A 24748-nucleotide genomic window follows, 5' to 3' on the forward strand; every position below is an offset into this window, starting at 1 on the left:
GGTAACTGAGTGAAAATGACTAAAAATGAATAAGAAATGAGAAATTAAGTGCAGAGATGCAAGAAGCTGCGATATGTTGATGCATGACGATTTATTCTCTCGGTCTGCGGAAAAGCGAGAGAGAGCAATACTTAAAGGGATAACAGGAAGACTGAATGTATGATTGCAAATTTATCTTAAATACATATTGGGTCTGAAAATATAAGCAGCGTTGTAGAAATCTAAGTGTGAAAGATTATTTTCTCTAGAATGTACACACAGACTGGGCTAACTGGTTTTTGCTACATTAGATGCTAAAGCCAGTTTAAATTGTTAACCCAGTAATCATTTTGCTCCCATTTTAAATAAATAAAAATACTGTAATGTTGTCTTTAATCTTGATATGAACAATTATTGACCACTGAAGTCAGAGAGGCTAGAAAAAATATTTTATGAGCAGATCTAATATTGACAAGCGAGTTGAAAACTCTGATTAGTCTCAAAATAAAATACATACTGGTCAAAAGTGCTTCCAAAATCCCAATTCAAATATGCAAACTATCCCTTTAAACAAAACTCTTGGTATTGATGATGCATTTTTAGACAAACTGATAGAGATGCAATTGACAGAAGGCAAATGTCAGCACACCACATACACAGCCCATAAAAGATAATCAGTAAGACAACGTTAATCAAATAAATATTTCGCCTTTGCTTTTACCATTTATTCCGCGATGTGACGATCCAACTAAAACGCTGGATTTAACAGCGGAGGAAACAGCAGTAGTAGTGGTACATTAGTAGCAGGGGACGCAGAAGCAGTAGTACAGTAATGGGAGAGGACACGCTGCTCCCCACACTGAGCAGCATGAATCCCTGCTATCTGGAGAGCCGACAGCCGGCTGGATCAAACCAGTCAGGCTTTTATTGATCGTTTATCAAACAAAAAGCAAACTCAGTGTGTTTTTAATCACTGAGGAACTTGGGATTCTTCAAGTAAGAAAAAACAAAAGAAATAAAGAAAGGACATTCAACCCACTGAAACAAAAAGGTTTGACATTTCCAACCCCCGGTTCATGGGTCTTTAAGCCCCATGCTTTTCAGACAGAGGAGCCTCCGTTTGGCCCATTCCACATCTCCACCTTTCAATTCAGGACTTCTTACAGGCCTAAATAATTTGTAAACTAGCCTTTGGCGCACCGCCTGTCGGTCTGGGTGAGGCAGGATGTTTTTGTTAACTGCTGATCTGGCCGTGCTCCTCAGAGGACTGGGTGTTATTTCTGTTTCCTCGTGGCGTGCGGTGGAGAGAGGCACCGCGGAGGCTCCTGAAGTTTGTCAATACGCTCCGTCAGATATCGACGATCAGCCGCAGGTTTAGTCAGGATGCGGTAACGGGGGAAAACAAAACAAGGCTTTTCATGGTTTCCACACGTCAGGTACAGTAACCTACTGATCTCTCTCTTTTTTTTTTTAAATCGATGAAAAAGAAACATGTCACTGCATCTGTCGAGTAAAAGACAGTCAGACGCTTGATTCTTTTCTCTGGTATAGAAAAATAAGCACTCCTGAAGTAAAATATCCCTTTTAATTGCACTGGCCTTTTTGGCCTGTCACTTCTGTTACAACCCAAAGGTTGTCCATAGAGACAAAAAAATAAAATAAAAAAATAAAAAGGTAGATGCTCAGATCTCACGATGAAACCAGACTTGTGAAGTTGGCTAAATTCACTCCGCGGTTTGCTGCGCGCTGAGCCGCTCCGGCTGCAGCGGGATGTTTTTGCTCCCAGATTCAGGCGGGGATCGATGGAATGAGTCCTGAAGCGGCTGGAATGCGTCTGGTCAGTTTGGGGCAGATTGGGTCCCACGGTGTGCTTTCGTCGTAGAAAATGTCGCCAGTGCAAAAGTCAGCGGAGTTGATCAAGTAAAGGCAGCTCTGTGGATTCCTCTTTTGAAGTGGGAGTCTCCGCTGAAGCCAGCAGAGTCGGGTCCAGCGTCTGAGTGGCTCCGAGCGGGTCGTGTGTGATACCGGCCTCCTGCAGTGGCGCTGAAGGAGGAGGAGGCTGAGAGATGATAATAAATAATTATTAAGCGAAAAACTACAAAGTAAAGTCTAATTAAAGTTTCCCTGACCGAAAAGACAAAGAAAAAGATCAACAACGAACAAGCTGCAGATGTTGAGTCACGTGACCCCAGATGGTGCAAATACTGTCAAACATGTCGCTCTTCATACCTTTACCACTTTTAATGCTGCAGTAATCCTGCAATAAAACTTAGTTAAAAATCCCCAACGCACTGGTATTTGAATGGCACATCATATGAAAGAGAGATTTTTCTACCATCTACAGAAGCAAGGAAATCACAGCCACCTTTCCATGAAGTTTAATATAAAAATATAACTTTTTCTTCACAGCTGAAATTGTACCAGAAGGAAATCACAAACTATATGTATACTATGATGGAAATCAAGTGAAAATGCGAGTATCTAGAAATCTAATGCCTGTTTCACACTGCAAGATTTAAAAATGACCAGACTTTCAAAACTTGGGAGGCTACACATGAAGATAACAGGTTTTGAATGGCGTTTTTAGTTTTCCATTGAACAGAAGCTCAGAGTAAACAAACATGGCGTGACCAGCTGTCTGCCTACCTGAGTGCGTATGGTCTGTACCGGCCCTCCTTCAATCTCCACAGCGGCTGGCCCGTTAAAGCCCTTCCTGCCTGAAAAGCTCCACTTGCCAAAGTGGCTCTCGTAGTGCAGGCCGCTCCTGTGGCTCAACCTGTGGCCCGAGTTCTCCAGCAGGGCTGCCGGGCAGAAGCGCTCTGGGGCAGGCAAAGGCGGCGGAACCATGGAGCTGCTGAAGGAGAGCTGGGAGCTGGAGAGCTGCTGGCCCAGAAGCCCCTGGATGGAGGACGTCCGCTGCAGAGAGGACAGCAGGCCAGCCTCCATCCTGCTCTCCGATTGGCTGAGCAGTGGGAGAGGCTGGGTGTGGTGGGGCCAGCTCTGGGTTGGGCCTGCAGGGTTGTCTGTACCTGAAATGCAAGACCAGCCTTAAAATGGCTCCTTAATAGGGACGCACCGATCCACTTTTTTCACTTGCGATACCAATACCGACATACGAGGTTTAATATTGGCTGATCCGAAACAGAAAAACAATAGAGAATTGACTTAAAACTTTTCCTTTTTTTATAAGCACTGACATAAATGTACTAAATTACAACTCTGCACCAGTGCAGCAGTTAAATACACCAAAAGCTTCACAGGCTTGGTCAAACATGCAAAAGCAACACAACTTTAATGTTGTTCAGTCAGTGCAATTTGGAGCATTAACAGCTAATGTAAAATAAATAATGAAACTGAAAAAAAGGTTGACCACTGTTGTCAAACATGGAAAAATATACAGCAAGAAATCTTTCAAATGGTCCAGAAAGTGCAAATAAATATTAAAACATGACTTAGAGCACAAGTCGTAGAATTAGACTGAACAGATCTGCCCTCATGGATTGGCCACACTGTTGTTTTAATATTTCAACATTGGTGCATTTCTACTTCTCACGTATGGAAGAAACCATAACAACACAACACCTTTGATCTCCTTTTTAATTAGTAAACAGATTTCTTTTTTAAATGGTATGAAATAAACAAAAGGTCTCTACCCATGGAGGGCTGGACAGTGGTGATGTGCGGCTGGGGCAGGCCGGAGGCTGGCGTACTCTGCGTGGTGTGAATGGCTGGGTTAGTGGAGATGGAAGTGGAGCCTCCTCCGCAGTCTGAATCCTCGATGTTTCCGCCACTATTACAGCCGGCGCCGCAGCCTTTCTGCAACCTGCAGGGAGACGCGTTGCAGTCACAAAAAGATCGAAATCTACACTGAAAGAACCGACTGAAAAAGAAAAACAAAAAACAAAATCAACAACATACCGATCCCAGCTGCTGATGAGCCATGTGTAGATATTGTGTGGGCTGACCGGGCCGCCCCACACCGACCGGAGCTGGCCGTGACCCCCGGCGTACGAGGTGGTGAGCGGGGACACGTATATCGGGTAACCGATAGGCTGATCGCAGGAGGAGTTGATCATGTTCCTCAGGGCCTGTTTGGCATTCTGAATGCTCCCTCGCTCTGGGTTACGGTTACGCAGGAAAACCAGCTCCTGCTGTTGGCCGGCCCACAGCCCACGCACACATTCTCTGTTCACCTAAGGGCACAAAGTTGGAAAAAAAGATCATTTTTCATATTTTGAACATCCAGAACCTACAGTTCTTAGATATTTTTCAAAATAAATTGCATGTTTCAACACTCAACCTCCCAGAGTTACCAGACCTTTACATTCACCTCTAAAATACTAAATTTATAGAAATCCACTGCAAATACTTTAATAGCTTTTACTACTTTAACATAATGTGCAAAAAGAAGAACCTGAAAAGCAGAAGAAAGGATACAAAGAGGGAAGAGAGGAAAAACAGAGAAGAAATGCAACTAAGACACAAAGATGCCAAGACAGACATAATGAAAGAAAGAAGCAACAACTGAAAGACAGAGCACAAGAAGGAAAGAAGGAACCACTGGGATAAGGAAAGAAAGAAAGTAGGAAACAAAAAGGGAAGAAATTACAGAAGGAAAAAACTTTTAGACATTAGGACATACAATGTCTGGTAATAAAATGATTTTCCCACACTTTGGTTTTTCGAAACCTAGAAACACCCAAATCCAATTCTATACTTTTACAGATTAGAAATATGTGTTTAATTAGAAACAGTACAGGTTTGTTAAAAACAGTAATGAAACAGTAAAAATGGGACATTTCCACACAACAAAGACCTTGATGACTCTGAAGCTGAGGAATCTCTTGTTGAGCATGATGATCTTGTACTCGTCACTGCCGTCATCCATGATGTGTCGCAGTGCCAGCAGTGACGGCATGTTGGCCAGGATGGCGCTGCGCCACACCGGGTCACCTTCATGGGAAATCAGCATCTTTTCTTCGTTGCCAGTGATTGCATCATACAGAACCATCGGATCCTCGTACTCATCTGGAGACGTAAAATGATCCTACAGGGGGTAAAAAAGCAACAGTTCAAGACCAGTGACGAAAAAAATACCCAAACGTAATTAGTTGTATTTTTGTTTTCAGTGACGTTACCTGATGCAGTTTGAGGGACATTCGAACTCCTGGCGCCACAACTCGATTCAGCAGGTCCATGTCTGCAAACACCCACTCATCCCTGGGCGACGTGATGCGGAAATCTCCTTTGAAGAGTGCATGCAGGCCATAGAGGAACGGCTCCAAACTGTGACAGTTAAAAAATTTAATATTTCATTACATGAAGAGTAGTAACAGAAGTAAAAGTCTAGTCAATGTAAATGGATGCAAGTCTTTTAGGATTCATCTCTACCTGCTTTTGCACATCTAGAAACTGAATTTATTTAGTTTTTCTGCAGATAACTCAAATTCAGACTGAATGGAGATTTTAGATTTTACCTGGACTTTGACTGGGCCAACCAAATACGTTGATTTAAACCAATCTTAGTTTGATTGCTTAAGGTTGATTTTCTGCTGAAAGGTTGACCTATTCAGCTTTCTTGCAACATTGCACTGTATTTAGCTCCAGCTAATTCTCCAATGCTTTAGTGACTGCTGAAGAACAGCATCCAAACAGAATGATACCTGCAGGTATAGCATATTGAGGATTTGTTGTTTTTGAGCTGCTTTTGTGTTCTCTCTAAATGGTTTGTTGCAAACTGCACATAAGACTTCTCATGGTTATCTTGCAAATTTTCATTGATAAAACACAAAGAAAGCCAGGCTTCTTTCCCTTCAACAACACCATTACGGTAAACAGTGTATTCATAGAGTGATTAAAATCCCAATAAAATACATTTAATGACGTGGTTGAAATGTGACATAATGTGAAAGTGGTCTTGCGGTTTTTACCTTGCAGACATGCTGTGAGATGCTGTGCCCAGAGCTCTTCTTCCCAAGATACAAAGGCCAAAACACAGGTTGATGAGTGGGGAATCTCTCTCACAAGTTACCGGCTACAACATCAAAATTAAGTAAAAAAGAAATTAAAACATACATTTACAATTTGTCCTTGTTAGTTTTTTTGTCGTCATGTTGTGTTGGGTCTAACCGTTTGGCGCCTGCTGTTGCAGTACTGAATCCAGTCGAGGTAAACCATGCTGAATGAGGAGGGGGTGATGCCTGAGGCTCGGTGGTCGTAGTCCTCGTCGATGTTCAAGTTGAAGGTGGGGTCGCTGTCCACATAGTTGGGGGCAAGGCACGGCCGCAGAGCCTCCTGGATTGCCTCATTTACCAGCCACTCCTCAAGTTTAGGGGACCGACTCACATAGTAGATGATGCTCTGGTGGCACAAATATCCAGATTATATCAATATGAAGCAGATACATTTAAAACAATGGGCTGAATAAATCTACAGAACGAATATATGTGCATGAACACTGCATGGTATTATAACTAAAAGTTATTAAAAGCACAGCAATTATCAATATTTGTGAATTTTTGTAAAAAGACAAGAAATTAAGAGCAGAGATATGATTGGTCAATAACTGATTCTGGAAAAAGAGAAGTTGTTGCCATGGCACCGGACTACATCACTATAAATGTTCATGCAATGAAGATACAAATTCCTAAAAATAATATGTAATGTTGAGTTTTTCCTTCACTAACCAAAGTATTAACACAATAAAACCATACAAATAAAAAACATTTCCACTGGGGGAGAGTCAAACAGCACAGAACCTGATTCATCCAAATTCATTTGGATGAATTTTACACAGTAAACTTCTATGTGTTAACAATAGTTATTTTCCAAGTACCTCTTGTTTCATATAATAAAACACTTCAAAGTTGTGTCCTTACAGTCTACAACACGCAACACCTTACATGAGAATCATACAGTTGGTCATCAAGTCAAGAATCCATCAGCTAGAAAACAAACCTCCACTGATCAATGTCTTACCTTCACATAATAGGTGATGAGAATCTTGCGCAGGTCAAATACTTGCAACATGGAGGCTGCGTTATTGTCGCTGATACTGTAGCCCTCCAGGACATATTTGGTGGCAGCCACTTCCCAGGCCAGCCAGCGCTGTCCAAAAGCAGCGTTGAAGGACAACATCTGCGGCAGATGACCTGGTTCGCAGCAGCAGCAGCCTTCATCCTCCTCCACCCCCTCTGTGATGGCCTCCACTTCCCTCTGCTGACAGTACGTACCTGGGCAAGGTGTGACACATCACAATCACCCTCAAAGCCAAAGATGACATTTCTATTTAATCAGCAAGGTTGGAAACTGTAGGACATTGATAAACTTCCAGAAACTTGTAACAAAATAAACAGCTTTTATACTCTGTGAAACATAACAGTGCCAAGACAGAATGAAAATATTTTTAGGCATAAAAGCACTGCTACAATCCCCTTCAGCCTTCTTTAAAATGAAATTTTTGAAACATTTTCATGAATGAAATCAGAAAGTAAAAACTCTAGACTGAGATGTGATAGCTATCTGGTAAAAGTTGCAGTTTCCTAAGCCACAGCTGACCTCTGAACTCCAGCCCACGCAGTTGGAAAGTGACGAGGCCGTTGCCGATCTCGATGATGTGAACGAGAGCGTTGAGGTAGTCCGACGCCAGGATGAAGCAGTCGCCCGTGCTGTAGTTGCCCCAGCGACCGAGCAGGAGGTCGCCACACAGACTGTGCTGCAGAGAGCGCGTCAGGTGCTCGTAGAAAATAGAGTTCAAGTTGTTGTCGTCGGCGCCTTCAGGGGAAAAGAAGAGATGCTCACCACAAGAGCAATAACACAAAACAATACGGTGTGTTGCAAAAGTGTTCATACACCTAGACCTTTTAATATTTAACCCTTCCTGGCCTGATAACCCTAAATACAATGCAGTGCAATCAACTGTCTTCAGAAGTAATTTGTGAATGGAGTCAAAAGCACAATTAGTGGACAGCAGTTCTCTCTGGAAGAGCTGCAGATCTCTGACCTGAATCTGGAAACAGAAATTAGTTGTAGACTTCACAAATCTGGCTTTTGTGGAAGAAGTCTCATTTAAAGTCATTTAGGGGACATCAGAGGAGAATGAGATCATACCAAGTGATTGTGTCTAATTGAGGATGGTAAGGAAAGAAAAGCAGCAGCTTCACCTTCAGCAAAATTACAGCTAGAAAGTATAGCAAAGGCTGAATACAAATCCAACAAAATGTAAACCCTTAAATGAAAAGGACAATTACTTTTTGTGCACTTGATTGTTTTTGTTTTTTAAATATTAAAAACCTGACCAAAAATATGCAAGCATGCCCCACTTCTGAAATATTCTGAAAACGATTAGATTTTTCTTTCACTTAATTATATACTAATTTATGTTACTTTATTAAGTGACACCCCAATACAATTTTAAAGTTGATATTTGTATAATAAAATGTGAAAACATAAAAGGTATAAATTTTTCAAGTGCTGTAAAAGCATGAGCAAAAATCACTAGCGGCGTACCTGGGTTGCGGTCTAACTGAGTGGCGAGTCTGGTGTTCGAATGGTCGACCCGCTTTGTGCTACAAAAAAGGTTTTGGTGTTAAATGCGATACTTTATCCAGTATTTGGAGTATATGAGCAGCACTTTCAAACTTGCATGTGCAATATTGTCAAACACATACTTGTAGTCTCGCTCCCAGAATTTTACAGGCCTCGTGTAAGAGGTGACGAACACGGCACTGCCTAGAACAGGGTTGAGGGGCGTGGAAAAGATGGCGGAGAAGATTGCCTGAACGAAAAGCACAGCAGAGTCTGAAGAAACACAAGTTAAGGACACAATGTAACTCAGAAAGGAGCAAGAAGTAACTTGAAGAGTTCAATCTTTTCTATCAGCACTGCTAACAGGTTGGGCTAACAGAAGGATACGAGGAACGGCAAACGGTTGAGCAAAAGCGTGAAAGGCTGAGCCCCATGTGATCTGCCAAGGGGCTATGTAAGTCAGAACAAAGCGCAACTTGTACAGCAAATCCCACATCTGTGAAAACAGAAAGAAAAAACAACATTATATGTAGGAATGTCTTAAACTTGTGTTTTTAATCAACTGGAGAAAATTATTTCTTTTGTGTTCTCACCTTGCTGAAGACGATGGACATGAAGTAGTAGTCGATTAGGAAGGTCTCCGAGAAGTGTGGATAGTCGCAGTGAAAGAAGAGCGTGGTAAAGCACAGCGTGATGTACTGCTGAGACGGGGTGCAGAAGGATGAGCGCAGCAGCTTCATTCCTGCGACTGAGATGAAGAGAGCTCGGCTGCTGGAGAAAAACACAGACACTTGCTGCTAAACGTAACATCCACAGCTAGATTCTGTTTTTGTACTGAGGATTTCAGATGAAAAAAGTGACAGTAGCTTGCTATAAACCCAACCCTGACAAGACGTACTAGATGTCCAGATCTTTATGACTCTGGCCGACAGTTCGGGCTTCTGTTGTTAGAGAGTTCAGCACCACTGCTGGATAGATGAAGTATTTCTCAACGCACTGAAGCCACGCGTACAGCTTCTCAAACCACATCAACTGAGCAGCATCTAGGGAAGGCAGAGAGCAAAACAACGTTACACAGACTGTTCCAGACACAAATCCACAGTTAAAAGTGAACCCTTCAAATCAAAGCTGTAAAATCTGGCTGAAAATAACCCGGAGGTAAAAACGTTGCTGTTAATTAGACGCTGAATCAGAAGGACTATTTTTTCCCCATTTTGTCACATTACAGCCACAAAACTTCAAAGCATTATGTTTGAGATGCAGCATAAAATATTTATAATTATCATCATTATTGAGAAATCAAAAATTAATAAGTGTGGTATGTGTTGGTGCTCGGCATCCAATACTTTCCATTACAGATCTGACATTATATTTAGCGTTCCTCTACATATTCCCTTATGATACACTGCATGCAGGAATTATGATGTCTTTTTCCTTGCCATTCTTCCATAAAAAACACACAACACTTTTTAGACTTGTTAAAAAAAAGAAAGGGAAACTACGTTTCATTTTTGTTTCCCTTCAAAATTTGTAAAATGTGATGTTTGTGGTTATAATGTGACAAAAAAAATTGATGAGTGAGTACAATTGCACAGCAGTAAATAATAGAAAAAGGGAAAATGCACAAAAGAAATGAACTGAAAAAGTAAACAGCTCCAGTCCAGTCCTGAAACCAGCTGTGAACTGGCTTGTTCCATGTATTGTCTGTGTTATAAGAATTTTATTTTGTTAAGACGTACTTTCAGAAAATAAAATTACTCAGAAGCTCACCTCGGACTTCAAACTGGCTGTACTCTCTGGATCGGAGTACAGGGTGTGCAAGGCAGAACCATGGCAGCTGTTTACGGAGCTGAGGCAGGAGATAGTGCGTAACAAACCCTACAACTCCAGCCAGGATGTACAAGACAAAGCTGAGAGCAGGCTATGGGTCAAGCGGGAAAAGAAAAACATGAGCATTACAAATCTGTGAACACCTGTTGCCAAAATCTTGAGAGAAAAGCACTGGAAGAGTGAGCTCCTGCCTGGAGAGCGATGAAAACGGTGCTGGCACTGATAGCGAAGGTAATCACAGCCATGAGCGGACACATGACGAGGTCTGAATGCAGGATCTCACTCTGTAAAGAGACAGGGTCGGTTTAATCACAGAGCATAGAAACACCAGGAAACATGCCGCTAGAATCAGTCGGGCTGTTTTTACCACAGAGTTTCGCAGCTTCTCGGGGAGAGGATCTTTGATTTCCACAGGGGGATCTTCTGGTGTTCTGTTCTCCAGTTCTGGGAATAATTTGGACCGGACCAGTGACCTAAAGCAAAAAGCCAACAGCTAAATAAATCACAGAAGAACTAATATGCATTATAAGTCTTCACTGGCTGCAGTGTGGCGAAAACAGAAAAAGGTCAGCTGTGTTTGGCAGTGATTCAGTACATTTATCATTTAGACTCAAATTTCCAGATATTGTTTGCAGGATACTAGCAAAGTTGTGGCAAGTGTACTTAAGTTGAAAACTAAAATACAGAAGACAAAAAGCAAATGAAAGCTCTATCCACTTTTTAGAAAGTCAACATTTTGTGTTCAGTAAAATGGAAAACAGGAATGATTATAAACAAAAACTTTCCACTGGCCTTAATTTTTTATGTTCATCCAAATTTATAAAACTAAAAGCAAACTCTACAAATTACACATTTTTTTAAGCAGCTTACTGTATTACATACAATTTTAATGCATCATGGTGAACAAATAAGACATTTACCACCATTTCTGAACGAAAAAAAAAAACTTGCTTCTTCCTTACATATAAGGACACTTATAAATAATCTCTCACTGTTTAACAGCTGACAATAGGAGGAATGAACACTGACCACAGAATGGTTGGGTCACTGCTTTGGCGGCTTAGGTGGTAAGACAAGGCCAAAAGTAGACCACAAAACACAGAGAACAGCACTGGCACATGGGCATCCCCCCATGGGGCCTGTTCCAATTAAATGCATATTCACATTAAATATGAACTAATATTGATGACAATGAATCTAAATTTCAGAAGGACTTACATTAATGGCGCCGAGGCAAAACCCATAGAGCAGAGCTGCCACCACTATGCTGCGTATGAGGCTGAACAGAGATGAGAGTGGGCTGGTGGTAGCTGATGAAAGAGAAGATAAAACTTCAGAAACAACATATGAAAGAGTCAAACTACATCAATGAACAATACATTTTTAAATATTATAATTACAGGGTGAAACACACTGCTGTTTCCATGCTGCAAAGCATAGAAACACCAGGAAGCTTTTTTTTTTGAAAAAAAAAAAAAAAAAAAAAAGCTATAATAGTTGGCAAAATAAAAAATTAGCACAATCATTTGAAAATATTCCCCAGCTCTTTGCAACAAACAGGAAGAAGCTGTGCCTTGTGAGGGCAAGCGCAGTCTTACCGGTTCCACCAAAAATGTGCATGTCAATCTGCTCCAGCAGACACATCACAAATGTATTGACCTGAGGTAGCAACCCAAACAGGAAAATGACCGGAAAGCACAAGGCAAAAACTGTTGAACAAGGGGAAAAACAAACAAACATCAATTACTCTCAAAGACATTTACTTTTTAGTATAATCCCAGGACACATCACCTAATAAAAAGTTGATTTTAAAAAGTGACTGGTAAAAACTAACCAATAAGCATGTCCCTGACACACAGCAGGAAGTGTCCAGAGAAGAAAGTGACCCCATAAAGGGAGAATGGCTGCAGACTTCCAGCTCGCCCAGACAGGTCAAATATCCAGATCATCCCACAACACAAGCAGAAGTAAACAGGCCGACTGTACACAATGATCCAGTTATGGCCCTGGGAAATAAGACAAGTAAACACTTATTTTTGTCATACTGGCATGGTTGACTCAGGTTTGTGCTTAAACAGTGAATGATTTTCTCTTCTATCCATGTATTGAATCTACACCAATTGTAAGCTTCAAATGTTCTTTATAGTACTGTGGAAAATCAAAGTAATGAGTGATGCTTCTTTAGTTTTATGCTGCATGTATGAAGACACTATGAACCAAATTTAAATGTCATGGAGACCATTGAAAGGTCAGAAGCCTTCTTTCAGCTAGGTGTCCAGCACTGCAAAGCAACAGGTGGGGGAGGGGCAGCACTATTGCTACATGGACCTCCAGTCTCTCGATAAAAGCTTGTTAAAACCTTGCCTTACTTGATACCGGTAACTGGCCTGTGCCTGATTAAAACTCTTCTGCTTGTCTCATCCTTTGCTATGAGACCATTTCTCGTTTCATCATTTCTTCTTCTACTCAAAGATCAAGGTGGAAGGCAATATAAATTATGAGCAAAGTATCTAAGTCACTTCCTTAAGACCTCATCAAATCAGCTCAACATGAAAGCATTTGCTCCCCCATCACACGATGAACATAAATCAATACTCACATGCATCGGGGAAGCGGCATCCGGCTGTACGCTCTGAAGTAGAAGAAGACAAATTTATATTTCACATTTATTAAATCATTAACATAAACGATAAAGATTCTACAACTTGTAAGACAACAGCAAACATGTAATTCTGGAGGAAAAAACATTTGAATCCACATGTCAGAAAGATACATGATTAGTGTATATTTAATGATTTTTTTCCTAAAATATGCAGATTTCCTACCTTAAGCAGAGAGTACTGGCAGCTGGCAATGACCAAGCAGAACTGGAAGACCCAGATGTCCCTGAAAAAGCCCTGAAGCAGGAGCAGAAACCCCAAGAAGGCCACCAGGCTGGCTAACAACACTGAAAACACGTTCTCTCCCACACGGCGATTCCTGTACATAAAAGTCCAGAGAATTATTTTTAACTCCATCAGGAGTCATCTAACTGCCTTCAAGGTATGAAGGCTTTTTGAAATAAACTGATTGATATGCCATAAAAAGTAAAAGGCCATCAATTATGATTTCTTTTTATGACTCCAACATTTGTTCCCACCTGTCCAACAGAGCCAGAAGAGCCAGTCGATCGTATCGAACCCTCAGCCACTTTCCAGGCAGCACCCAAAACCGGTAGTACTGCTTAGGCTTGGCTTTCTCCTCAATCATCAGAGTGTTCTCATGGGATTCTTGGAGGGATTCGTGATCAAGATCAAACTAGAAAAAAAAAAAGGTAAAAAACTGGCACTTAATTAAAAAAAGGACTAACCAACATATTCGACCAGGAATAAGCTGCTATACAAGTACTTAAGGACGGCTAACCTCAGGCATTTCAAGCGGCACCCTGCGGACCTGCATGCCCTGCAGAACCACGGGTCTGGGCTGGAGGATGGACAGGACTGGAGCTCCATCCTGAACTTCAGTGGAGGTGAAGCTTGATGACTGGGACTGCCTCTCTCTTTCTCTGCAACATTCACATTTTAACAACTTACTGTGCTGTATGCTTTTCAAAAAGCAGATTCACTCAGTAGCATAAAAAAATAAATGAAAAATCCAGCTCGTAGTCTTTTTACGTACTGAACCGGGTCCTCATAACCACCTCCAGCAGGTCCAAAAGTGTATGATCTCTTCACTCCTGAAACACAACACCCAAAATAAAAGTAATTATGATGTATTGATTTTAATGTATTCTGCCTTTGTATCAGGTTTAAACTTTCTTTATTAATATTTCCTTAAACTTATTATAGAAGTGTATTCTTTATAATATATATATAGATCAAACAATATTTGCTTTATTATTTATTTCCCAGTTCAATGAAATAAAAAAAATCCCTGACTGGGACAAAAGATCAGCTGAATAAAGATTAAACGCATCTAATGCAGCATCATGAACAACTCCAGTAGGTATATTACTCTGTGATGAAGCAATATTTTACTGAACTTTAAAACTGTCACATTTTCAAGCCCTTACAAGTTGCAAATTTTATTAATTTGATTGAAGCATTAGACCGGGGCTGAAATCAAATATACATCCAAATTGCCTGACAACTTCTCTTCCCCGCTGAGTTATTCCTTCAAAGTCTCTGACTCACCACTTTCATCGTAGAAATAGTGCACCGCTCCCTCTGATGTGTCGTCGAAATTGGAGGCCTCGTGGATGCCGCTGCGCGGGAGTAGGAGCGAAGACGCAAACTGTAAGGCTGATGGCAGCGTGCGGGTGCGGGAATGAGACGAGGTCCGAACACGCTGAAGGTCTTGGAGGCTAAAAGAAACCAAAAAAAGTATGACTGTAGCTATCCTTATCAACCAGTTTAATTTTTAACTTTTGAATTTTTTTTTCAGATTAAAGATTAGAGCGATCAAAGAAAGGGTTGACATAACCTTTTACTCCTGTCTACCACACTAACCTGGGAGGCGATCCCATTGTTGAAGGTGGGGGTGTGGGGTTGCTCCCGGCGTTGTGCCTCCGGCGAATCGCCTGGGTCCTCTTCACGCTCGTCATGCATTCATGTTTGCTTCCATCTTCTGGACCTAAAGCTGGAGAAGAGTTAATGGGTTCATCAGTGCAATGGCTTCAATTACACCATTAATTACATAATTAACAGCAAGAAAAGGCTGCATCAAACCTTGTTATACATTCAAGTCTGTTAGCTATTTAAAATAAGCAACATCCACTTACTGGTTCTTGTGGATAACACTACATTAAAGGGAAAGGCGACTTTTCTCAAAGCAATCCATGTTGTATTTATGATAGACGAAGAGTGAGGTGCCTATTGTCACAACAGACTCATAACTCTGACAATTTGGCCTAAAAATTTATTATTCAGCTTTGAAGAAGAAAAGTACACCATGCTCCCAGCTTCGAGTAGAATAAATCATCCTTCCTACGTTATATCAACTCTTTATATCATCAAGCTTAATCTCAGAAGTGGGAGTGTAAATTCTTTTGATCTTACTGTTTTACATATCAACAGCAAATTTTTATCAAGACAAACTAAACACAACGTACACTAAAGTCTGTTGCTCCTACGAGGTGTGAACTGGTAGTACTGCTTAGGCTTATTTTTCAGAAGTTTTATGCAGAGATCTCAGTGGAAAAGCCAAATTTTTTAATTTAAAAATATAATTAATAAATTCATAAATCATAGATAATATAATACAAGTTCCCCTTTCGACATACCCTTTCCTTCAATTTATTTATGGCCAAACTCTTTGTGCTTATTAAAATCTTCTTATGAAAGGGAAATCATGTTTTCTTTCTAATTTAAATGCAAGACTTAAAGTAGCACCATCTTGGAATTTTCTTCAACTTTAATCTCATATCTACTCAAACATCTTCAAGCAAGTTTCCTCCCTCCTAATCAACGACAAAGCACAAGTAAATCTAGTTGCTCTACATCGCTCATCAGGACGGCGATACCTACGAGCTTATAAAAATCAGCAGATGCGTCATGGTTTTAACTTCTTTCTTCAGAAAGTAAAAAAAGGAAACATTGCCTATAAACTGCTGCTATTAATAAAACACACTGCTGGCTGTTTGAGCCGTGTGTTGTCTGGTATCAGAACCACATTTTTAAGATTTAATCTACACCGCATCTGACTTGCCCTCATGCTACAGGAAATGTTTTCCTCCTTGGCGACTCGTTAAAGTTTACAATGTGGGGAATGGCCATAATTAGATTTTAGCACTGCTCTGGGGATGTGATGTTAAGATGCTGATTTACAGTTTTCATGTGCAAAACATGACTCCTTTACATTTATCTTTCAATTATTCACACCCAGTAGAGAATGTGTTTTTATTAATTCCAAGTCAAATTCTATAATCCAGGAGCCAAATGCAAATGTAAATGCTATGTGGTGAAAAACGAATGTTCTGCACCACTCTGACCCCACAGTGAAACCTGGTGGTGGCAGCATTATTTTACAGGGATTAGTTTCATCAGCACAGACAGAGAAACTTGTAAGAGCTATAGGGAAAACAGATTGAGTTAAAAACAAGCAATTATGCAGAAAACCGACCGGGAATCAGCAAAAGACTGCAAAGACTATAAAGAATGAGTGGGAAAACTTTAAAATTTATGTTCACAGATCACAAATGCTTGAATTATTTTTTGCTAAAACTGAGTCAAAAGGTTGTAGCTAAAAGTGCAGTGAAAGGTGGTCCAACAAAGTAAATTCAAATGTATCTCATGCTACATTTTACTTTAAAATGTTGTTTGTTATGTTCCATCCTCTTCAAATGTATGCACTAATCTATGTTGGACTGTCAAATAAAACTACAATAAAACACATTATTGGTTGTAATGACAAAATTAGAAAAGCTCCAAAGTGTAGATACAGCATAACAGAAACTCAACACTAAAAAAATATGATCTTTCATCTTATGTCATTAACTTATTTCTAGATTTGATTGTATTAAGAATAAATAACATTGCTAGAAATAAATACGCATTGCTGCACCATATTCCAAAATTATTTAAACTGCAATACTGTTGCTGAAAATCAAAATGTTAACACCTATTTTAATTAAACAAAATTTTGCAGACACATTTTGAGTCTTTCAAATTATACAATGACCTCAGCACTTTCCATAAGCTTTAGCATCCCAGCTCCCAAATATAAACATCAGCTTCTAGGATTAATAGCTGCTGTAGCCTATTAAACGGTCTTGAAACGTTTGCCTTTAAGATTGCAATATAACAACAATATTATGATAATGACTGTACGGTATTATATTGTGCAGCTCTATTATTACTACCCCCATTTTCCTCAGTACTGTTTCTTTCCCTTCGACACAATCTACCCATAATACTCAGTGAGCTCCAGAATCTAAGTTTCTCAGATCAATACCAACTGAGGAAAATCAACATCTATTCAAATGGCCAAAGGCATCATCAGAAAGCAGAACCCTACTGCACTGCACTTGAAATGGCACACCTGACTTAATATTCTATCCAAGGAAGGATCTGATACTAAGACTTGATACATTGTGCAGCTCCATTATCAAGTGCTTCTAACTTGGCATAAAATCAGTCTTAATACTTAACTGGATAGTCAAAAACATTTTTTAAAACTGAGTTACTTCTCAGAAAAAGAGGCAAGTCTACAACACTTGCTTTAAACTAATAATTTTCAGGTGAACTAACCTCCACCCACGGCTCCCTCTTCAACCAGCTCTCCTGCCCTCCAACCCATTTGGTTGCCGGTCCAAGACCCTCCGAGAGAATCCAGCCGATGATGACGATAGCATACAGGGAAGCCATCGGTGTGTATCGCCCGGGCTTCCAGATCAGACTTGGACATGGTAAGGGTGCGGGGAGCCGGGGTGGATGTGGAGGGCATTGGAAGAAGCACAGAGGGCGTGGTCGCTGCATTGCTCTGGTCCCCGCCAGCCCCATCCATACTTAGTACTCTAGCATGAGTCTTAGCGCTTGCTGTGCTAGAGGAGCGCTGAGCAGCACGAGAGTGAGAGCGGGCCGAGGTTTCGGGTAAATCGCCTTCCCTTGGAGCAGGAAGTTGAGCAGCAGTGGAGAGAAGGGATGTAATGTTGATGTTGGCGAGGTCTGAGGAGTAGCAAGAGGTAGAGGAACTTGAGTCATCATCGTTATCGTTGTCTTCGTCTGAGCTGTATCTGTGCTGGGAGCCCAGGCTGGACCCAGCACTGATATCACTGCCGTCATCTTCGTCACTGGAGTCCTCAAACAAACTTTCGCTGTAAGCTTTAGCCCCCAGCCGGCTGCGCACTGGGATGTAGTCTCTATGTTGCCTGTGATTGTGGTGACGCCTGTAAGAGCCGCAGTCAAAACTACTGCTGCCCGCTCCTGTTCGCCGTCTGGGAGCTTTCCTTCGGCCCGGCCTGTGGCCCATGTTTCCGCCGCCGGCCCGCAGCAGCTTTAAGTCTTTAGGACGAACGACCTGCTGGGCTTGGAGCGTAGGCGGGTCAGACAGTAACAACGGGGTGGAGGATATGGGCAGAGCAGGCTCAGAACACACTAGACCCAGGGCCAGCCCTGAAGGCACTGAATTGGCCTGCCGTGGTGGGGGGAGAGGAGGACCATGAGATTTTCTGTCCAAGTCACACACCTCTGAGTGGCCACTACTTGAAGGGGAAGAGTTCTGGAGAGGAGGGGGCTGTGCAATATCAGAGTGTGCAGGGGGTAAATCCTCTTCAACAAGTGTCCGGTCTAAGCCCTGGCTGATGGACAACTCTTTGGAAGGGGAGCGCAGGAGCACACTGTCCGACAGGTTGTCAGTGTCACTGCCACCCTGTCCGGCTGCATCCTCTGTGTTTTTCAGATAAATAGAACCTGACACAGGTGCTGCAGCAGGAGTCTGTCCATCTGCAGGCCGCGACTGGCTCAATGATGGACTTTCTAACTGAGTGGAGTCCGTTTTCTCAGAGCGGTAGCTGCTTACGGTGCTTAGTGTCTCACGATCTGTGGTAGCTCCACCTGCACTGAAGCAGCTGTCTGTGGACCCCGCAGCCAAAGCCACCCCACTGCGACTGCCAGGGTGCTCAGTTCCTGGAGCAAAAGCTCCGGGGTCCAGACCCAAACCCATGAGGTTTTCACTTAGCTCCTCGCTTAAGCTGCTCTTTATAAGAGGGCTGAGGGGTGTATCGCCTAAGCTTTCAGACTCAGCAGAGGGCCCAAGCGAACAATATGTTCTCAACTCATTGTCCTTGGGACTCTGATGAGACGATTGTTTTGGCAAATCCTTCAGCTGCTCCTTCTCACCTCCATCTTCTTGACTTAAAGGTGAAGGCGGGATAGACAGGCATCCTCCAGGATCTTCAGGTCCAGACGACACTCCAGGAACTCCAATGAGACCTGGGAATTCATCTCCTGGAGAGTCAGAGATGCAGGACTGGACCATACTGGAGGGCCCTGAAATACCCCCCAAAAAACTACACAATCAGACTGAAATGCAACAACTACTTAGCATTCTACAAATATTACATGTAAAAAATACATAAAAGTTCAGTATTTTTCATGCAAAATTTAAATGTAAAATGCAAGTGTTCTTCATAAATTTATTGGAGAAACAGCCACAATGGTCAGTTTAGATTGAATTAAGCTCAAAATTGAGAGGAAACCACACCCAAGGACAGAAGAAAGGATATAAAGACAAAGGAAGAAAGGCATGACGAGAGGGAGGAAGAAAGATTGGTAAAAAGTAAGGACACAAAGAAGACTGAAAGGAACTAATAAAAAAGAGGAAGAACCAGGAAAGACACATTGAAGGAAGGCAGTTAGAAAAACAAGAAGAAAAGATAAGAATATTAAGGAATACAGAAGCTAGGACATAGTGAAAGGACACAGCATAGAAGCAATAAGATATTGAATAAAGTCAGAAACTGATCAAGGTCTTGGAAGATACTTCAATATTCTATACTTTTGCAATATTTTTTCAGATTGTGTAGGAATCCTGGAATGCAAGTTGGGCTTAACAGAACCAAACAGTTTCAAAACGTACTTTTTATTCTTTAAAGGATTTATAAGAATGTGCATTTGCACATGCTCTGAGGCAGAGTTATTTTTATACAGGCAAGGATTAGACACCACTCGGCATGCAATAAAGCTCAATACAAATCGCAGAAAAAACTGCAGCCTTACTTTGTGCGTCCTGGGAGCTCTGACGTAATATCGCACGATGGGCTGAAGTCACAATTATATTATTGCTTCCCTGTGCCTGTGTTAATTCTTTGAGATCTGAAGCAAAACAAAAGATATTGTGAAAAATGTGAATCAAAATACTTAGTAAAGAAAAGTTTGCAAAAATCAAGCAATTAATAAAAAAGAAGAAGACAGTTTAAATGATTACCAGTAGTTCCTCCTACATCCTCAAGCTGGGGCAAAAACTCCTAACAAATCAAAAATATATGGCATATTAAAATTCATGAGTCATGTCAATAGTTATTAGACTTGTACTGACAGCATTGTTAGATGACTGAAAACTTTTGAAAACTAAAGATGAAAGATTTGTCAGTTCACAAGTATTACAGGGCAAATAAGTGAGGCCAACATGCAACTACTGAACTAAGCAATCCTCACCGACACTTGGTTCAATCCCAAAAGAGAATGCTGAGAGCTGCAGCGAACTGGGGGAGTCGAGTTAACCTTCCGAAAAACGGTCATCTCCACACCAACATGACTATCTCTGGAAAAAAATAATTACAGTTAAGTACAAAAATGCCGTTCTTCCACATCCCTTTCAATGATATCTTCACACCTGTGTTGATTTCCATCATGAGCTCCTGACCCATCATCTCCTTCTTCTGTCCTCTGGGCGTCAGCTGCGAGAGAAGCCTGCTTCTTCTCGACAATCTCACCGAGGTCAAACATGGCGTGAAGTCGGTAGTTGACCACCTTAATGGCGGTAAAGAAGACTGCAACCACAGCAGAGTACACGCCTGCCACCACCAAGCTTGGAGGAAGAGCCTAAGAGCGAGTGGAAAAGAAACCGGGCAGAATTAGAAACCCAGGAAATGTTTTGTCTAAATGGACAGCTGAAGATTTAAGTCAAACTAAAACAGGTTGATTTTGGAGCAGCTTCTCTTTCTTGGTCTACACCCTTTTATCACATGGTTAAGCTACACTCACTTCACTGGAGTGGTAATATTGGTGTTTCTGTAGTTTTCAGCTTGTGATTGTCTTGAAAATTGGTGGGTCTTGGACTGTTGTTGAACATCCCAAGTAATTTAATTTTATCTGTGGGTGATAGTGTAGCTCACATGATTCAAACTTGGATAACGAACCCCAAAACACATCTAAACTGATTTTACGGTGGATAAAACAGGAGAATATTAAGCGTCTGGAACAAGGCCTGACCACCACCCAAATAACTTATACAACTGATGAAGTCTGATTAAAAGTGGGTTTGATTTCTGAGCCAAGAAACTGACCAATTTAACTTGGCCATACAATTTGTGACAACAACACTGTTCAAACATCCAGCCAGAATTATGTCAGGGTTTTATTAATTAAGTTTCTCTGCATCTTGTTTAGGAACATATAAATAAGTACAAATAAGTTATAAAAGGAACATTTGTATTTAAACTACATAAATATAAATAGGCAAAAGAAACAAAGAATGAAACAAATCCACCATTCATCTAAAAAAAATTAAGGATGAATTTTAAGGTCCCCAGTGTCCGTACAGCCTGATCTGTTCTAACTGTTCTAGACAGAGAGTCACTCCCTAATTATACCTGTGTTATCAAAAAGTTTCTCACAGGGAGTTTGGGAACAAACATTTCTGGCTCAACATTAAGACATTAAAGACCTTCAAAACTTTTGAAACAGTGAAAATGGAGGAGTCTTTTATTCTTATCTAAACCCTCCCGACGTTCCAGTAGGATAAAAACACAATAAGCCTCACATGAATCTGGCTGCAGCTGGAAGAATCAAAGTAAACACCTTTTGGAGTTTATACACAAAGGAGCAGAAGCTATTTTCTAAAATTCCTTTACAAATTTAAATAAAACATGATATATTGTATTGACAGATTGTATTTATGAGGAATTTTATTAAGTGGGGTTCCTCATTAAAACTTGCTTTTATTTAGAGCCTTAAAATGTGTTAAATGGGTTGTAGGAGAAAATGTATCTTAACCTCCCTCAGTGCCAGAGACATAGATTTGTCATATGTGAAAATTTCAGTCAAAGTGCAAGACATAGAAAATACAAAATAAAGTCAAATTTTTTAATGTGTACATCTATTCCTCCCTGAGGTAAATAACAATTCAAATGTGTCTAAAATTACTTTGACATCATTGGCATGTTGAGTGTATGAAAAGTTCCGACTGACAATTTTTGTGTTGATTTTATGCCAGGTTGCCACATCAAAAAAAAAAACTCAGGTCAACAAGACATTATTTGAAGAAGAATGATTCTGTAAACATAGCTGTCGTTACAACTGTGGTCTTACCATGTACAGAAGAAAAGGGAAGGCCAGGAGAAAGATCCACAGGTACAGGTGGATGCAGTTGGAGAATGTGCTCTGATGGGGGTCCACATACCAGCCTCCTGTGAGTGAAGCCCACACACCCTGGCGCAAAATCTGTAGAGCTTGGGAGCCCATCTCCACCGTTTAGGGTTGGACAAAAGCCAGAAAGCTTCCTCCGAGACTGGAACTCAAAACACCGTGCAGCAGATTGAGGCACGGTATCTTCTCTCTACGATGGCACTTCCAACATAGTCAACATGGTGACCAAGGCTGGTTTGTTGAGGACAACAGTTCTGAATCGTGGATATTTATAGATCTCAGTGGAGGTTGAAAGTCCTTGCATATTCTTGTGCCCTTTCTATACCAATGCTGCTTTTCTCTACCCTAACCCCAGCTGGATGTTCAGCTGTATGATCTTTTGGCACTTTGACATCCCACTGAAAGTGTGAAATGGCATTCATCTGAAAGACAAATCAAAGATTGTCACTTGACAGTTGATCTGTTTCTATGATTGATACACCCATTGACCACAATATTCCTTAGTACACCCATTTTACGCCATTGTGGGAGGCTACGTGACATGACCAAAACATCTTTCCAATTGAAAAAAAACTGAGCTTAAAACTTCAAAATGTTAGAGCTAGGCCAAGGCTATGCAAGCGAGATTAAGTTTTAGATTTACATTAGCAGGCTAGCAGAGACTTTAGCCTAGCTTTATGGAATCGCTTTGCTTTTCTAAATGATATAAGTAGACGCATAAAGCCACCAGCGTGGATTAGCCTCTGCAAACACTTACGACACAAAGAATAAAATTGCTACAAGTCTGAAAAATCGATGACAAGCGTTTAATATCCGAATTCTTAACGTTAGGTACCGGCTAATGCTAGGCCGCATACCATATGAAAGGTGAGTGTAACGTTTTTTAAACAAACAAAACAGACATAAGCTATCCGCTGGTGGATGCTTTTAGCTATGTAAACTCAGGTTAGGAGGACAGTTTTAAATAACTGTTCACAGTAAACAGCTTTCCAAATCTGGACCCAAACATAGCTTACAGTTAGCATTAGCTGTTGAGCTTGCCTCATATCCTCCTTCCGCATCCAGTCCTTGTAAAATCTCAGAGCTTTCCTCCTTAGGATGCAGCTAGCAGAAGACGGCAGTCCAACTGTAGATTACCTGGAGTTTCGCTGTTCTATTAGGGCTACTTAATTTATCTTGGTTTTCCTCATAGTCTGTCATCCTCTTTGGTGTTAAACATTGACAGACATAAAACAAGAGCAGTGAACCCCTCTCTATACGAACGACAGCTGTTTCCTGGCATAAACGAAGTCTGTGTGGGACTGTTACAGATCTGGCACACCGAGGTCCTGTTAGCCCCAGCTAACAGCTAGCTGACACAAGCACGTACGTAAGTACGCACGCGCAGACGGAGACGTTCCCATGGTCCCGATTGGCTCAGTGAATTGTGAACGTCAACGTCACTATGTACATATATATATATATATATATATTATATATATATATATATATATATATATATATATATATATAATATATAATATATATATATATAATATATATATATATATATATATATATATATATGTACATATATATATATATATATATTAGCCTCTGCAAACACTTACGACACAAAGAATAAAATTGCTACAAGTCTGAAAAATCGATGACAAGCGTTTAATATCCGAATTCTTAACGTTAGGTACCGGCTAATGCTAGGCCGCATACCATATGAAAGGTGAGTGTAACGTATATATATATATATATATATGAGGACATATATATATATATATATATATATATATATATATATATATATATATTATATATATATATATATATATATATATATATTTATATATATATATATATATGTATCATAGTTCTTTTTCTTGTTAGTTAGGTGCCTTATTGCATGCAATGTAGAAATGTATGCCCAGCTGTTATTTGAGAAGTTAGGGTTTTCAGGACTTTTTTTTAGTTCTTACTCATTAACTTACCCTACATTTTAATTTGTCACCTTTTTTTTGCTTTCATGTATATTGCAATGTATTTACACTGTTACAACTATTATTGTTTTATTCCCTATATCTCTCTCTCTCTCTCTCTCTCTCTCTCTCTCTCTCTCTCTCTCTCTCTCTATATATATATATATATATATATATATATATATATATATATATATATATATCTATCTATATATCTATCTATATCTATCTATATATATATCTATATCTATATCTATCTATCTATATATATATATATATATATATATATATATATATATATATATATATATATATATATATATATATATATATATATATATATATATATATATATATATATATATATATATATATATA

At 40.3% G+C, this 24748-nt stretch overlaps 1 protein-coding gene across 1 annotated transcript; it reads right to left on the reverse strand.

Moving 5' to 3' along the window:
- Nucleotides 1–783: 783 nt before the first annotated feature.
- LOC129368539 (pecanex-like protein 3) lies at nt 784–23742 on the reverse strand. Its single transcript, XM_055043566.1, has 36 exons — nt 23417–23742; nt 22344–22822; nt 20647–20855; nt 20469–20574; nt 20239–20278; nt 20031–20126; nt 17562–19301; nt 14823–14952; nt 14508–14677; nt 13993–14050; nt 13738–13879; nt 13475–13632; nt 13161–13314; nt 12935–12967; nt 12170–12341; nt 11934–12044; nt 11554–11645; nt 11365–11474; nt 10703–10808; nt 10527–10619; nt 10276–10426; nt 9404–9548; nt 9099–9276; nt 8893–9001; nt 8649–8778; nt 8488–8546; nt 7537–7752; nt 6958–7211; nt 6109–6339; nt 5910–6013; nt 5118–5265; nt 4796–5026; nt 3898–4172; nt 3633–3802; nt 2626–3008; nt 784–2038 (listed from the first exon to the last, which is right to left on the reverse strand). The coding sequence occupies exons 2-36, from the start codon at nt 22494–22496 to the stop codon at nt 1883–1885; spliced, it is 6813 nt and encodes a 2270-aa protein (XP_054899541.1). The 5' UTR covers nt 22497–22822; nt 23417–23742; the 3' UTR covers nt 784–1882.
- Nucleotides 23743–24748: the final 1006 nt, after the last annotated feature.

The sequence above is a fragment of the Poeciliopsis prolifica genome, unplaced genomic scaffold, assembly GCF_027474105.1.
Source record: "Poeciliopsis prolifica strain line A6 unplaced genomic scaffold, Auburn_PproV2 SCAFFOLD019, whole genome shotgun sequence".
NCBI lineage: Eukaryota > Metazoa > Chordata > Actinopteri > Cyprinodontiformes > Poeciliidae > Poeciliopsis > Poeciliopsis prolifica.

What these genes read in the sequence shown, in the direction of transcription:
- LOC129368539 (XM_055043566.1), bottom strand. Translation starts at nt 22,496, where the DNA reads ATGGGCTCCCAAGCTCTACAGATTTTGCGCCAGGGTGTGTGGGCTTCA. An exon ending in AGTGACCCAACCATTCTGTG is followed by an intron (nt 10,809 to 11,364) that starts GTCAGTGTTCAT and finishes TTTTTGCTTTAG; the next exon opens with GTCACTGGTCCGGTCCAAAT. An exon ending in CAGCCAGTTTGAAGTCCGAG is followed by an intron (nt 9,549 to 10,275) that starts GTGAGCTTCTGA and finishes TGCCTTCCCTAG; the next exon opens with ATGCTGCTCAGTTGATGTGG.